General features: G+C 45.8%; 1 protein-coding gene across 2 annotated transcripts in view; it reads left to right on the top strand.

The window, feature by feature from the left end:
- LOC138981980 (uncharacterized) overlaps positions 1-12,442 on the top strand; it is a 275,745-nt gene that overhangs the window by 203,343 nt on the left and 59,960 nt on the right. For both annotated transcript variants that reach the window (XM_070355180.1, XM_070355179.1), the window contains exons 136-145: positions 148-540; positions 844-920; positions 1,174-1,237; positions 1,829-2,038; positions 2,514-2,628; positions 9,052-9,160; positions 9,770-10,089; positions 10,376-10,485; positions 10,748-10,891; positions 11,428-11,608. In XM_070355180.1, coding sequence (XP_070211281.1) covers positions 148-540; positions 844-920; positions 1,174-1,237; positions 1,829-2,038; positions 2,514-2,628; positions 9,052-9,160; positions 9,770-10,089; positions 10,376-10,485; positions 10,748-10,891; positions 11,428-11,608 — 1,723 coding nt within the window. The remainder of the gene's footprint in view (positions 1-147; positions 541-843; positions 921-1,173; positions 1,238-1,828; positions 2,039-2,513; positions 2,629-9,051; positions 9,161-9,769; positions 10,090-10,375; positions 10,486-10,747; positions 10,892-11,427; positions 11,609-12,442) is intronic.

Genomic DNA, 12,442 nt, shown 5'->3' with positions numbered 1-12,442 from the left:
AAAGCGAAGAACTGCAGGATGTTCACTGAATTTCTTTTTTTTTTCCAAATAGTATTTAGTTGAGCAGATGCATGTAAAATATTGGAAAACTTCTTGAGCAGGCTGACAAGACAATTTTGAACACTTTGTGTTTATGCTTCATTTCAGTTGTTGACAGAAGTCCTGCTAGTTTTTGAAGGGGGATTACCAGGGCTGATCAACATCCAGAGTTTCGTGCCCCCATCACTGTTCTGTCCGTTCGACGAGCGTGACGGCTGCGAGGTGCGGCTGTATGCCAGCGTACGTGCGGCACGTGAAAACAAATGTCCTGACCAGCGCGTGATCACACAGGCTGTGGTGGAGTGGAGAGGAGAGGGGGGAGAAGCCTTCTGCGGCATCAGTCTGGACGCTCTGCGCTGGGATTCGACCCACATGATCGTGGTGAAGGGCGTGGTGGACGCACTGAAGGACGGAGACCAGCAGAGGACGGTGGAGGTGTGGGCCCAGGTCACCTCTGAGCGCATCACCACACAGATCACACACAGCCTTGGCAAGGTCAAGGTGAGAGTTGTACAACATTTCTCTTCGTTTGTTTATCAGGCTTGCAGTTTGTTTGTTTGTCAGGCTTGCCGTTTGTTTGTTTGTCAGGCTTGCCGTTTGTTTGTTTGTCAGACTTGCCGTTTGTTTGTTTGTCAGGCTTGCGGCTTGTTTTTTATTTGTTTGTCAGGCTTGCAGCTTGTTTTTTATTTGTCAATTAAACTCCAAACAGTAAATGAGTCCACAAGTTGATGTTGAAATAAACATGAACTCTTCGATTGAGATGAGGTGTCTTTGAACATGATGCAAACTGTGTTTTGTCATCAGCTGACGGTCAAGGACCGTGACGAAGCGGCCAAGTGTGTGTCAGTCAACGATCCTCACATCGAGACCTTTGATGGAACGTGAGTACAGGTCAACATCTATGTTGTTGGAGAATGCCGTCTGGTCTTGCTTGAGTACTGGCTGCCTTGATTTGATTGAAACCAGTCACAGCTAGTTGAATGAACATTGAATGTAAACTTTGTAGGACGTATTTGCTGAAAAATAGATAGTTTCTTGTTTTAGCTTTCTTTTTTGTGTGTCTGTGGCTTCAAGCGTTGCTTTGCTATTTTTCTTTCTCCAAAACTTCCAATGATGCCTTTATTCAACTTTCAGGACCTACGACAACTTCTACGAAGGAGAGTTTGTTCTGTATCGCCATCGTTCACTAAACTACCAGGTAGGATCATGTTTCAGAAATGTTTATTTTGATGTGTTTTTTGCGTTAAAAGTGTTTGTTCTACTGTGTCCTTTTCATTCATCTTTTGCCATCTATTGTGTAGTATTATTTCTATTTCTTTTGAGCGAAACATTACACCTTTGAATGAGCATGTCAGTAGCTGGTTCCTTTTTCTATGATCATATTTTTTAATGGAGATTTTTTCCTCTTCAGTAAACAATATCTGCTATCCATGCATTATTTTACTTATGCAGGGCTAACACCTTTCCGGTTCTTGCCGGTAATCTGGTTTTTGACAAAATTTAAAACCGGAAAGTCCGGTTTCTTGCAGAAAACCTTTTTTTAAACAAAATTGTTAGTTTGGATGGTTATAATTTATTAACATACATGTTCGTACCAGGAAAGGCTGTTCTTTGCCTCTACAAGAAAAGGAAAAAAACAAACAGTGGACTCTGGCCTTTCAGGTTTTTCCCTTTTTTTGTGTGTTAGCCCTGCTTATGTTTTATTCATTGTTTGTTAAAGGGACTTTGAATAGTGTGTGTGCTTTCTCATAATCATGACTGAGTCTTTATGTATTCTGGTTGTCAACAGGTGAACACGTTCTACCGGTCGTGCCGCGGGCGAGCGTCGTGTAACTGCGCGGTGGCGGTGCGTGTGGACGACGACGTGGTGGTGATCAACAAGTGTCCCCCCCAGCAGTCCGCTGACCAGCAATCCTTCCCCGTCTCCGTCACGCTGCTCAGGAACGGAGCTCTGGCCCCGGGATTCAGGGTCAACAAATACAATGAGGATAAATACGCTGTGAGTCGGGCGCTCCGATGGGGCGGGCATTCTTTGGCTTTGCTTGTTTTCTTCTCTGTCTCTCGCTTTCCCTCACTCACTCACTCACTCACTCTCTCTCTCTCTCTCTCTCTCTCTCTCTCTCTCTCTCTCTCTCTCTCTCTCTCTCTCTCTCTCTCTCTCTCTTAAAGTGTCTCTTAAAACCTCTAAAATCAATCATTCAACAATCTCTTTTTCTTTCTTTCTCTTTCTCTCAATCTCTCTCTCTCTTTCTCTCTTTTTTTTCTCCCTCCCTCCCTTCATCCCTCACTCTCACTGTTCTTTATTTGTCTTTGTCTTTGCAGGCAAGTCCTTGTTTTTCGATCTTATTCCTGCGGGTGTTCCTGCCAATCAAGGAAGTTTGTGTAAATGTTACCCCTTCCTGTGTTTGTGTAAATGTTACCCCTTCCTGTGTTTGTGTCATGGATTTCATTTCTCTGTGTGTGTGTGTGTACAGGTGTTCCTGCCCAACGGTGAGGTGGTGTACGCCCAGGTGGAAAAGCGCCGCCACTCCAGGGGCTTCATCAACGTGTGGATCGTGGCTTCAGGAAGCGCCTTCAACAACACAGAGGGTGAGCATGGACGATCGTTTCATATGTTCTTGAGCATGTGTGTGTGGCTCTTTGGCCAGCAGTTTTTGTACCATGAAGTATCCTTCCTTACCTGTTGTTCACCCACAGTACTTAATGTTTCTTATGTTCTTGAGCATGTGTGTGTGGCTCTGTGGCCAGCAGGTTTTGTACCATGAAGTATCCTTCCTTACCTTACCCACAGTACTTAACGTTTCTTTCCCACTTTCTGTTGCTTCTCGAGTCAGGGGTACAGTAGAACCCCCCTTTTAAGCCTCCCTCCTTTTTAAGACCTGATTTTCTCAGATTTATAGAGGGGTTTAAAGGGGGGTTCCATTGTACAATTTGCTTTGCTGCAGTCATTGTAATTGTATATGCTTACAAACAGATTTGTTTAACTCGATACCTACTTGTTGCTTATTGCTACGCGACAATCTTCTGGTCATCCCAGTCACATTCAAAGATAAGTCACAACATCGGTTAATTGTGTCTGTTGTGTATCTTGTTTGTTGACTTTAAAGGTTAATAGGTCAAAGTTCTTGTGAATGTTTGGTTTAGACCTGAATTATACGTTCCACTGTTTCAACCCTAATTCTTGTTTAAATTACATATTCTTACGCAACTCACATAGAAAGCATTAACTTCAGTTAAAGTGCTAGGACACTGAACTACGCTTCACCCCAAAGGGGAAGCAACCCCCTAAAAAAGAACGGCCTTGACCTCTAACCCAAGCTATACAAGAGTCGAGGTCATACCGTCACGTGACCTATCACGCGTGACTCAACCGCCGCCATGTTGAAACCACACTCCCACTTCAGCCACCAGATAGCTCGGACGCTTTTTACACTACGCTGCAGGCTTTTAGCCTACTGTCTTCTGGACAGTGTTTCACCCCGTCTACAGGTCCCTGCTTCTCATGCACAAGTTTGGGTGAGCTCGTTCTAATTTGTTTGCTTTTGCTTGCGTTTGTTTCTTTCTCCGTTGTTCGGTCTGGTTGTTGTTTATCAATATCATAACTCAGACTGGTTTTTTTGTCAGCAATGGCTGACAAGGAGAAATAGAAACCACAGACTAGTCAGTAGCTGCTGAGGTTTCTACTATTAAGTTTCGCATAAAGAGAAAGGCAAAGGCACTACCATTTCTGTTCTTGACCCAGCTTCTCTTACTACTACGTCTGTTAAATAACCTTGAATGGTTGAAAACGACGTTAAAGGCATATGTACGCGCTCCCGTGTTTACAAAGTGTAGTTTGCCCATAATCGATGTCAAACGCACCATAAGACCATGTAATGACGATATGTCGCCATGCGCGGACCATATACATGTATTACAGCTTGTTCTAGCCTCTGTAAGGTGAGGATGTCAACAAAGACGCGGAGGATTTCCCTTGCGTCAACGCTACCTCTGTTGGCAAATCTAGATAAATAGGACGATCTAGATCAAAATAAGAATTCAAATATCTCAACTTTTAAGAGGCCCTAGACCACAATATCTTGCAGGGAACTTAATTTAGCATGTCTCCAGCTGTGGGTAAAGCAATTAGCGTGTATAGTCATCGAGTACATATGGATTTAAACACCATATAAAGAAGAAAGAAAGAATGTCCGTTAATTTTCGGACTCTATGAGTCCAATCATGCCGGTGCTGAAGCAGGTTAAATTTAGGTTACTTCAGCCAAGGCAAACACAGTGGGAAAGAATACTTGTGTTAAAGATGGTTTTTCTTCCCTTTTTTGAGATGTTTTCGACCCAAATGTATAACATGTTGCCATTCGTCGATTTTGTGCTCGCTCCCGGCGGGAGTGGGCGACGCGGCTTGTTGTCACGCATCGAGGTTCCGCCTTCATGCACAGTCACTTCGGCTGACGTGCACGCAGAGGAGTGTGTTTACTTCATACGAGGAGCTTTCACGCTCTACAGGTTAGTCAAGTTCACCGGTAGCCAGGTTCTCTGGTGAAAGTGTTCAAGTTGGGCCGGAACTAGTAGCCCCCCCGCCACGGCCGGGGGGTGAAAGTACGACTCCCCGGAGGCTATCGCTCTTAGCAAGCGGAACTCGGGGGGTCGACACCGGACAACAAGTTGGGCCGGAACTAGTAGCCCCCCCGCCACGGCCGGGGGGTGAAAGTACGACTCCCCGGAGGCTATCGCTCTTAGCAAGCGGAACTCGGGGGGTCGACACCGGACAACAAGTTGGGCCGGAACTAGTAGCCCCCCCGCCACGGCCGGGGGGTGAAAGTTCGACTTTCCCAGAGGCTATCGCTCTTAGCAAGCGGAACTCACGGGGGGTCGACACCGGACAACGAGACAGTTGTACTCACAGGCAGACTGGTATGTCTCCGGTGAATGTAAACAAGTCTCAACTTCCTCCCTCTGGGCAGGAAGCTGCTTTCGGGCAGGCTTTGCACGGTCCTTCCGTTTTGCAATCAGCCTCGCCTGTGGTGGATCGTTTTAGTGACGCAGCTAGTCACAGTGACTTTCACGGTCCGGCCACAGCAGATTCGGAGTTCGACGATTCTCACTCAGTTTCTGAGGAGGAAGTTGATGTCAAGTTGTCACTCAGACTTAAACCAGCTATGGTTACTGCAGCTCAGGTGTCTGCCAAGTACTTCGCTGAAGGGGTGACAGCTATGACAAGCTCTGCGGCACCACCACCCTCAGTGGTGGGTGATTTCCGCCCTGCTTTAATGGAAGTTCAGGGATATCGTTTTAGCGAGTCTCCTTCTGTTGCTTACGAACTTTCCAGGGTGCTGGCTAGAACTTCGGGTTCTGAGAATAGCTTGCCTGTGGATACTGTGCCTTTACTGGCTGCACACGGTCAGGCTCCTGATGCTGCTCAGCCATGGCTTGCCTCAGACCAGTTACGGAAGTCGAGCACTTCGTTTCATTCACGCAAGTTTGCTCTCTCCCGTCGTCATCACAGTCTTATTGAGACTTACGCTTTGCCGAGTGCACCGCTTCCGGTCACTCCGGAGTCGGCTAATCTCAGAGAGGATGTCTATCGTTTGGACAAACATTGTGCTTACTCTGAAGGCGCATTACTTGGTTTGGATGAGACGGGAAGATACTCGTTGGAACTTGCGTCTCTTTCAGAGACACTTCTTCGATCTCTTTCGCGGTCGATCGCGGTGTCGTCGGATCCTTTCGTATTTCGAAACGACTCTAGCGTGAAAGACGTCCCCATACTCCTGGCCTCTTTGGCTAAGGTTTCAGCCGAACAAATGTCAGTCGTGGCACGGTTGTACGCACTTGCGGTTTACACACGCAGGGACGCTTTCTTGTCTGGCTCTAGAATTTTAACTTGGGGAAGTTTTCTCATATGATTCTCCTTTTCCACCACTTCCTTTGTGGGCAGCGATGCGGCGTTGCTTTCGCTTGCGTCACCCGCGCAAGTAACGCTTCACTCGCTGAGCGATATCCGTAGTCCTAGGTTACACCAAGCCTAAGAACTTAGTTTATTCTTTTCTTCGTACTACGGAACCGCTTCCGGTTGCACCGGACTTGTCGATCATACATCTTAACGTTCATAGCAAGGAGAAACTGTCTGTTTTCAAGAACAATGATCTCCTGGCTGTGGAAGATTGTGGCCGCTCTTCTTTCTATTATCCGCGTCTTGGTACAAGACTTTGATTCGTTCTTTCCCTTGTGCGGTTTCGTACTCACGGGATGCCTTTGTGTTCTGTCGGGACACATATACAAAGGGTTTAGCTTTGCTGTTCGTCTGGGAAAAGGCCTCGGCCGACAGTATTGTTCTGTCGGTGAGACTTAAATCTCTTCCTTGCTCGAGGGTCTTCTTTGCGAATCCTCTTATTTGCACACGGACTCTTCTCTAACAGAGAGAATCTCACAGCAAAAGGAAAAGCCCACGGCAGGCCTCGGCTTCTCTTATCAGAGAAAAGCGCTAAGCTGGCCGTTCTCAGCTTTGGTTTTTTATCTTCTTCTCGGCATGGCACGTTGCCAAATACCCGCCAACCACTTTATCTCCTCGAGGCGATTTAGCGGTAGGGTTCAGTGGGCAAACAATAGCATGCTTTCATGCATACTCTTGGCACTTGTCAACTGGAGTCTTAGCGTTCGGCTCCACTCTTCTCTCTGCCTCTGTGTTTTCCCACAGCGGCTGGAGGGGCGATTAGAACTTCCACTTTATTGAGGGAGGCACTGGGGCCCTTCCTGTTGGGTCACTTATATAGATCGTGCATATATTTAATTCAGATCTTCAGGGCTCTGGTTTCGTTTTCTAAGCAATCAAATGAAGAGCTGGAACATGTTAGTGTCTTTTCTTGACTGGTTCACAGACACAACCAATCTTTGGATTCTCACACCACTGCTCATGCAGGGCGTTCCCGTTGGTTCTCTCTCCACCAGCGAAGCAGTTCTGTCTCTTGCGGATTTCTTTCCTCTTGTCAGGGGAGAACATGTGTTGATTCAATCAGACAACACCACAGTGGTCTTTTATCTCAATAAGCAGGGGGTGGCATCTCGCCCCTTATCACTGCCACAGCGAGCATGCGAGGTTTTGATGTGGTTTTTTACCACCACGAGATCTTTTTAGCGGTGAAGTACCTTTCTGAGAGGCTCTATGTATTTATTGGCAGACTCTAGTCAGTCGGCCAAGAATGTCCACTCGGATTGGACCCTATCTCACTACGCGCTTCTACTCCTTCTGGTGAATTTGGAGAAGCCGCTGATAGAAGTTTTGCCTCTCGGTACTATCACCTTCTGCTAAATGTTCGTCTCCCTGTTCCCGGATAATACTCTCGATTTTACTTTGAGCGGCCTGTTGGTCGCACATTATGGGCCCATTCAATCTTGGTTGCCAGTCCTTTGGGCTGGCAAGAGGGCGCCGTTTTTACACTCGAGCCACACGGGTGTCTACTGTAAGGGAATCATTGAGACGCTCAGGGGCTTCTGCCCCAACTCTGGATTTGGTCTAGAGATTCCATAGGGGTTCAGCGTCTTCGTTTTGTGTCACTTTGACTGGCTTGGAACTAATGGCGTATATTAACGGAAAGAACTCCACTTCTCTCCGTTCAATGCGGGTGGCGAACCACCTATCCTGGCTTTCCGATTTTTCTCCCACGTCTCTGAATTAAGACTTTATGTGATTTCAGTTGCACTGACACAGCTAGGTCGCAAAATATTTTCACTTGGGTTCTTTGTAGCCAGCGTGATTAAAGGGAACCTCCCTTTGGTTGGCTGAAAGCAAATCTGATTTATCTCCAGTCCCGACTTGGGACTTGCTCCTAGTTTTGGAGTTTTTGAGTTCGGATTGTTTAATCCTTGACAAAATTAGCCTCTTCTAGAGGCAATGATTTAGTGAAGTCAACCTTAGCTAAATGGACTGCCACATTGTTTAGGCATGCCTACAGTGGTGGCAAGAAAAAGGGGGGGGGGGCAGTCAGTCCTCCCTTTTCAGGCAGCACGGGCTCAAGAGGTCAGAGTGTAGGCCTCTTCTTTACCTGTTCTCAAGTCTGAGAGACTTACATAAGTCATGAATGCAGCTCATTGAACGTTCAGGGACGTAGTCATGAGTTTCTATCGGCGGGGTATTTTAAGTACCCGCTATTTTAGCACACATCTACTAGACATCTTCTGCAGAAGATGTCTTTTTATGTTTTCCTGGGGACGTATCTGGTGCTCGGCAGAACAGAAATTTCGGTTTGCCAGCTATTGTAGCTACAGGCCAGATACTTGCAAGATGTTAACTGTGAGTTCATTTGCCCACCACCTAAATTAGCAATCTGCTTTCTATGTGAGTTGCGTAAGAATATGTAATTTAATATAAAATTTCAAAAATAAATTTTGATTTAATTAATATACTTACCAACTCACATATTGAATTCCCTCCCAGCCTGCCCCGCAAATTTTTTGAAGGGGGTATATGTTTTAATACGGGATGAGTTTCACCGGTATACATCCTGCGCAGGCGCAGTACACCGGTAGTGGAAATAACCTCTAAGGACCATGCCTTATATGGCATACGGTTTTTGTTTCAGAGTTATTTCCCCATGTTGCCATGCAAGAGTGCTTCAATGTCTTATCACAAAACGAAGTTATTGCTTAGGGTTTCCCTAAAAATGAACAGATCACTTCAGTGGGAGTGAGGTTTCAACATGGCGGCGGTTGAGTCACGCGTGATAGGTCACGTGACGGTATGACCTCGACTCTTGTATAGCTTGGGTTAGAGGTCAAGGCCGTTCTTTTTTAGGGGGTTGCTTCCCCTTTGGGGTGAAGCGTAGTTCAGTGTCCTAGCACTTTAACTGAAGTTAATGCTTTCTATGTGAGTTGGTAAGTATATTAATTAAATCAAAATTTATTTTTGAAATTTTATATTTGTGATTGTCTGTGAAGCTCAAGAAGGCACGTACCGCATGCTAAAGGATCTTTTCTATCATGTGGACCGTGATTGATGATTGTGTGTTTGTTCCAGGTCTCTGCGGCTCATTTGACAAGAACAGAGACAACGATCTTACCACTGCTGACGGCACACTTGTGCAAAAGACCAAGACCTTCGCCAATGCATTCAGCCTTTCGTGGAGGTACATACTATTGTTTTCTTGTATATTTTTGCGCTTGCGTCTTATGCTGGAGGTCAAGGGTGCGATACCAACACGGGGCGAGTACAGTTACATGATTTTTCTGAGTGTTTTTCCATCCAGTCAGCTGGAAATGGGTACCTGCACCTTATTTAGGGCCAGGTAAGGCAGAGGCAGCGAGGTAGAGGAGTGGGCACTGCCCTCATAAAGCTGAACCGAGAGTAGTTGAGATGTCTTAACATCTCGCCCCCCTACGACCGAAGATTGTTATGGGATCTCTTTTACCTATTCTTGCTCAGCATCAGCAGATTTCAGATCAATGGTCCCTTCATTAGTGTAGTAGTTGGCTTACTCCTAAATGTATTATCAGTGACAGAATCCATCTTAAGTTCTTAAGTAAGCAATTATACAGAAAGCTTACTAAACAGAGCTTAAGCTACATAATCATGCAGAGAGGGATCCCCTTTCAACCCTCCCTCCCTCCCCCCATTTTGAGAACCCCAACTCCCTCTTCATAACATCTGTAAGTTTAAGACCTGGTTTTCTGGTAGTTTTTTGAAATGTTAAATGGCGGGTTCCATTGCATTGATTGTGCAACCTGTCTGTGTGCAGAGTTCCAGAAGAGGACTCGCTGTTTGACGGGTACTGCCAGGCCACCGACTCGGACTCCACGGTGTTCTGTGACTGTGCCTACGGCAGCGTGGGTGTGTGCGGCCAGAGTCGCGACGTCTTCCAGTGCGGCAAGACGGACACGGCCCAGCGGCAGGAGGTGGAGGACGCCTGCAACCAAAGCAAGAAGAGTTGTGGCAACAGCAAGCGGAGCAAGGCTTCCAACAAGTCACACAGACATCACCGTGGCAGTGGGAGCGGCAGTCGCATCACCAGCCGGGAGCGAGACGACCTCAACACACAGACTGCAACCCTCAACAAAGGTGAGCCGGTGTCATTTGCTGCGAGGATAACAAATGAGTCTTTTTATACTTCTCCATGTTTTATGATCCTTTTTACAGTATTATGTCAGCACATCTGAGGAACAAGTTATAAACCGATATGATTGTCAGCTTGTAAGAAGAACAAGGTAAAGAAAATTGTTCACCTTGATAGTTGTACATGGTGTGTATCAGGTCTCAGAAATGATTTGTTTATTGATGCGTGACATGTTTATCTCTAGGAACAGTGATTCGTTGTTCTAACCACCCAATGTTTGTTTTTTCACAGGAGGTGACATCACCGACACTCTGATCCAGGCCTCTCCTGCTTCACCGCTCAAGTGTCGATCCACTGAACCACGTGTTGTGTTTGAGTACAACATCACATACGTGCACGTTGTAAGTTGACACTTTCATCTCTCTCTTTGTCTATGTCTCTCTCTCTCTCTCTCTTTCTCTTTGTCTCTCTCTCTCTTTCTCTTTGTCTCTCTCTCTCTTTCTCTTTGTCTCTCTCTCTCTCTCTTTCTCTCTCTCTCTCTCTCTGTCTCTTTCTCTTTGTCTGTCTCTATATCTCCCTCTCTCTCTCTCATTTTTTATTTTGACTTGAGCAAACTAAAATTTACAATCAGCATAATAATTTGGTTTTCACTGACGTGTGCAGCCAGTGGACATGGGCATCACGGTGGAGGTTGCCCAGCAGTACTGTGAGACTCAGATCAATGCCTCAGCCTCCTACACTGACTGTGCTGGTTTGCTGGGGGCACAGATAGACGTCTACACAGACTTCTGTGTCAGGGACTACATGGTAAGGCACCTCATCTTCTTTCATTTCCATGAAGCTTTGTTCCCAATGAGAACTTAAGAAACAGTGTTAATGAAATATCATGGTTTTTCATTGTGCTTAAAACTTTAAAACAACATTTTTTAAATGTCTGGAGAACTCTCCTCAGATCTGTGATTTTTCATGGAAAGGAACCGTCTTCCCCACACTGCACCTCCCAGAAAAAGAATGGGCCAAATATAAAAAAACAAAACTCAAAAAGTCTTTCCACATCCACTTGATTTTGTTGGCTATGGGTATTAGCTGGCAGGAGAGGACATCAGTTTGTCTTTACTATTGCTGAATTTTGTTTCTGACCTATTTAAGACTTCCCCCTTCTTATGACTTTTACTTTTCAGATCGTCTGTTCATAACGTCTGTAGATTTACCTCATTTTAAGACTCCCTCAATGGTAAGACCAGATTTTTCCAGATTTGTTGAGGCTTAAAAGGGGAGTTCCAGTGTATTTGATCAGATCACTGTACAGTTTAACAATGTTTGGCCACTGGTGCTGTCAACAGATGACTGGAGATGACAGCTGGGCGATGGTGGCGGTGGAGAACATCAAGCAGCAGTGTCTGGTCACTGTGGAGTTTGACATCACCTACTGGACACTGGACACCACCGGTGTTCCCGTCCTGCCCCCGGTGGTCAACACCGTCTGCCCTAACGACTGCACCAACAATGGAAAATGTGTACAGGGTAAGTTGACTTTTCTTGTGCATGTGTTTGTGTGTGAGTGTGTGTGTGTGTGTGTGTGTGTGTGTGTGTGTGTGTGTGTGTGTTGTTGGGTGTCTGTGTGTGTGTGTGTTGTTGGGTGTGTGTGTGTGTGCGTGTGGGTGGGTGTCTGTGTGGGTGTCTGTGTCCGTGGTCAGTGTTTGTGTTAACTAGATATTACTGGTGTTTTATTTTATTTTTTATTTTAGAGTATTGACATTTTAAATCAAAACAGGCAGTTGATTATTGTTCCGTTAGACATATTTTCCCTATTAAATACAGGTATCACTGTCATTTACACCTTTGACTACTTACCCTTACCAGAATGATGGTAATTGTCTTACAAAGGCAATGTAGGGCTACCTTCAGGAGTTTATTTAATTTGAGGTGAGTATATTGCTATTCTGATAGTCACTTTGGGGAGATTTAATCACATATTCTTACTCCAATTCTTATGAATGCATTGACTTTAGTCCCACATGCTAGATGTCGAAAAACCTCTCAAATTACCTGCCCTTAGTAGGGTGGTAACCAAGCTAAAAGCGACGCCATAGCCGTTGCTATGGCCTGACCTTGCTCGGTTACCCATAACACCCTGCGCACCACGTGAGCGCTAGCATCCGTAATGTTCATTCTCGACTTTCGACAACACACGGTGGACGTGTCCGAATTTCGCTCTCACTTTTGGCCTTCACATGCCTGCTCGTCCGTGGGACTAGCCGGTTCTTGGGGGTCTACCTGTCCGTCTACCTTTTGGGTGAGATCTTTCCTTTTTACGTTTGGAATGTAAATGTTGATAGCTTTGTTTTGAACACGCAC

Source organism: Littorina saxatilis, linkage group LG12 (genome assembly GCF_037325665.1).
Source record: "Littorina saxatilis isolate snail1 linkage group LG12, US_GU_Lsax_2.0, whole genome shotgun sequence".
Taxonomy (NCBI): domain Eukaryota; kingdom Metazoa; phylum Mollusca; class Gastropoda; order Littorinimorpha; family Littorinidae; genus Littorina; species Littorina saxatilis.
The sequence above is the reverse complement of the archived record's forward strand: the minus strand, read 5'-3'. Positions and strand labels throughout refer to the sequence as shown.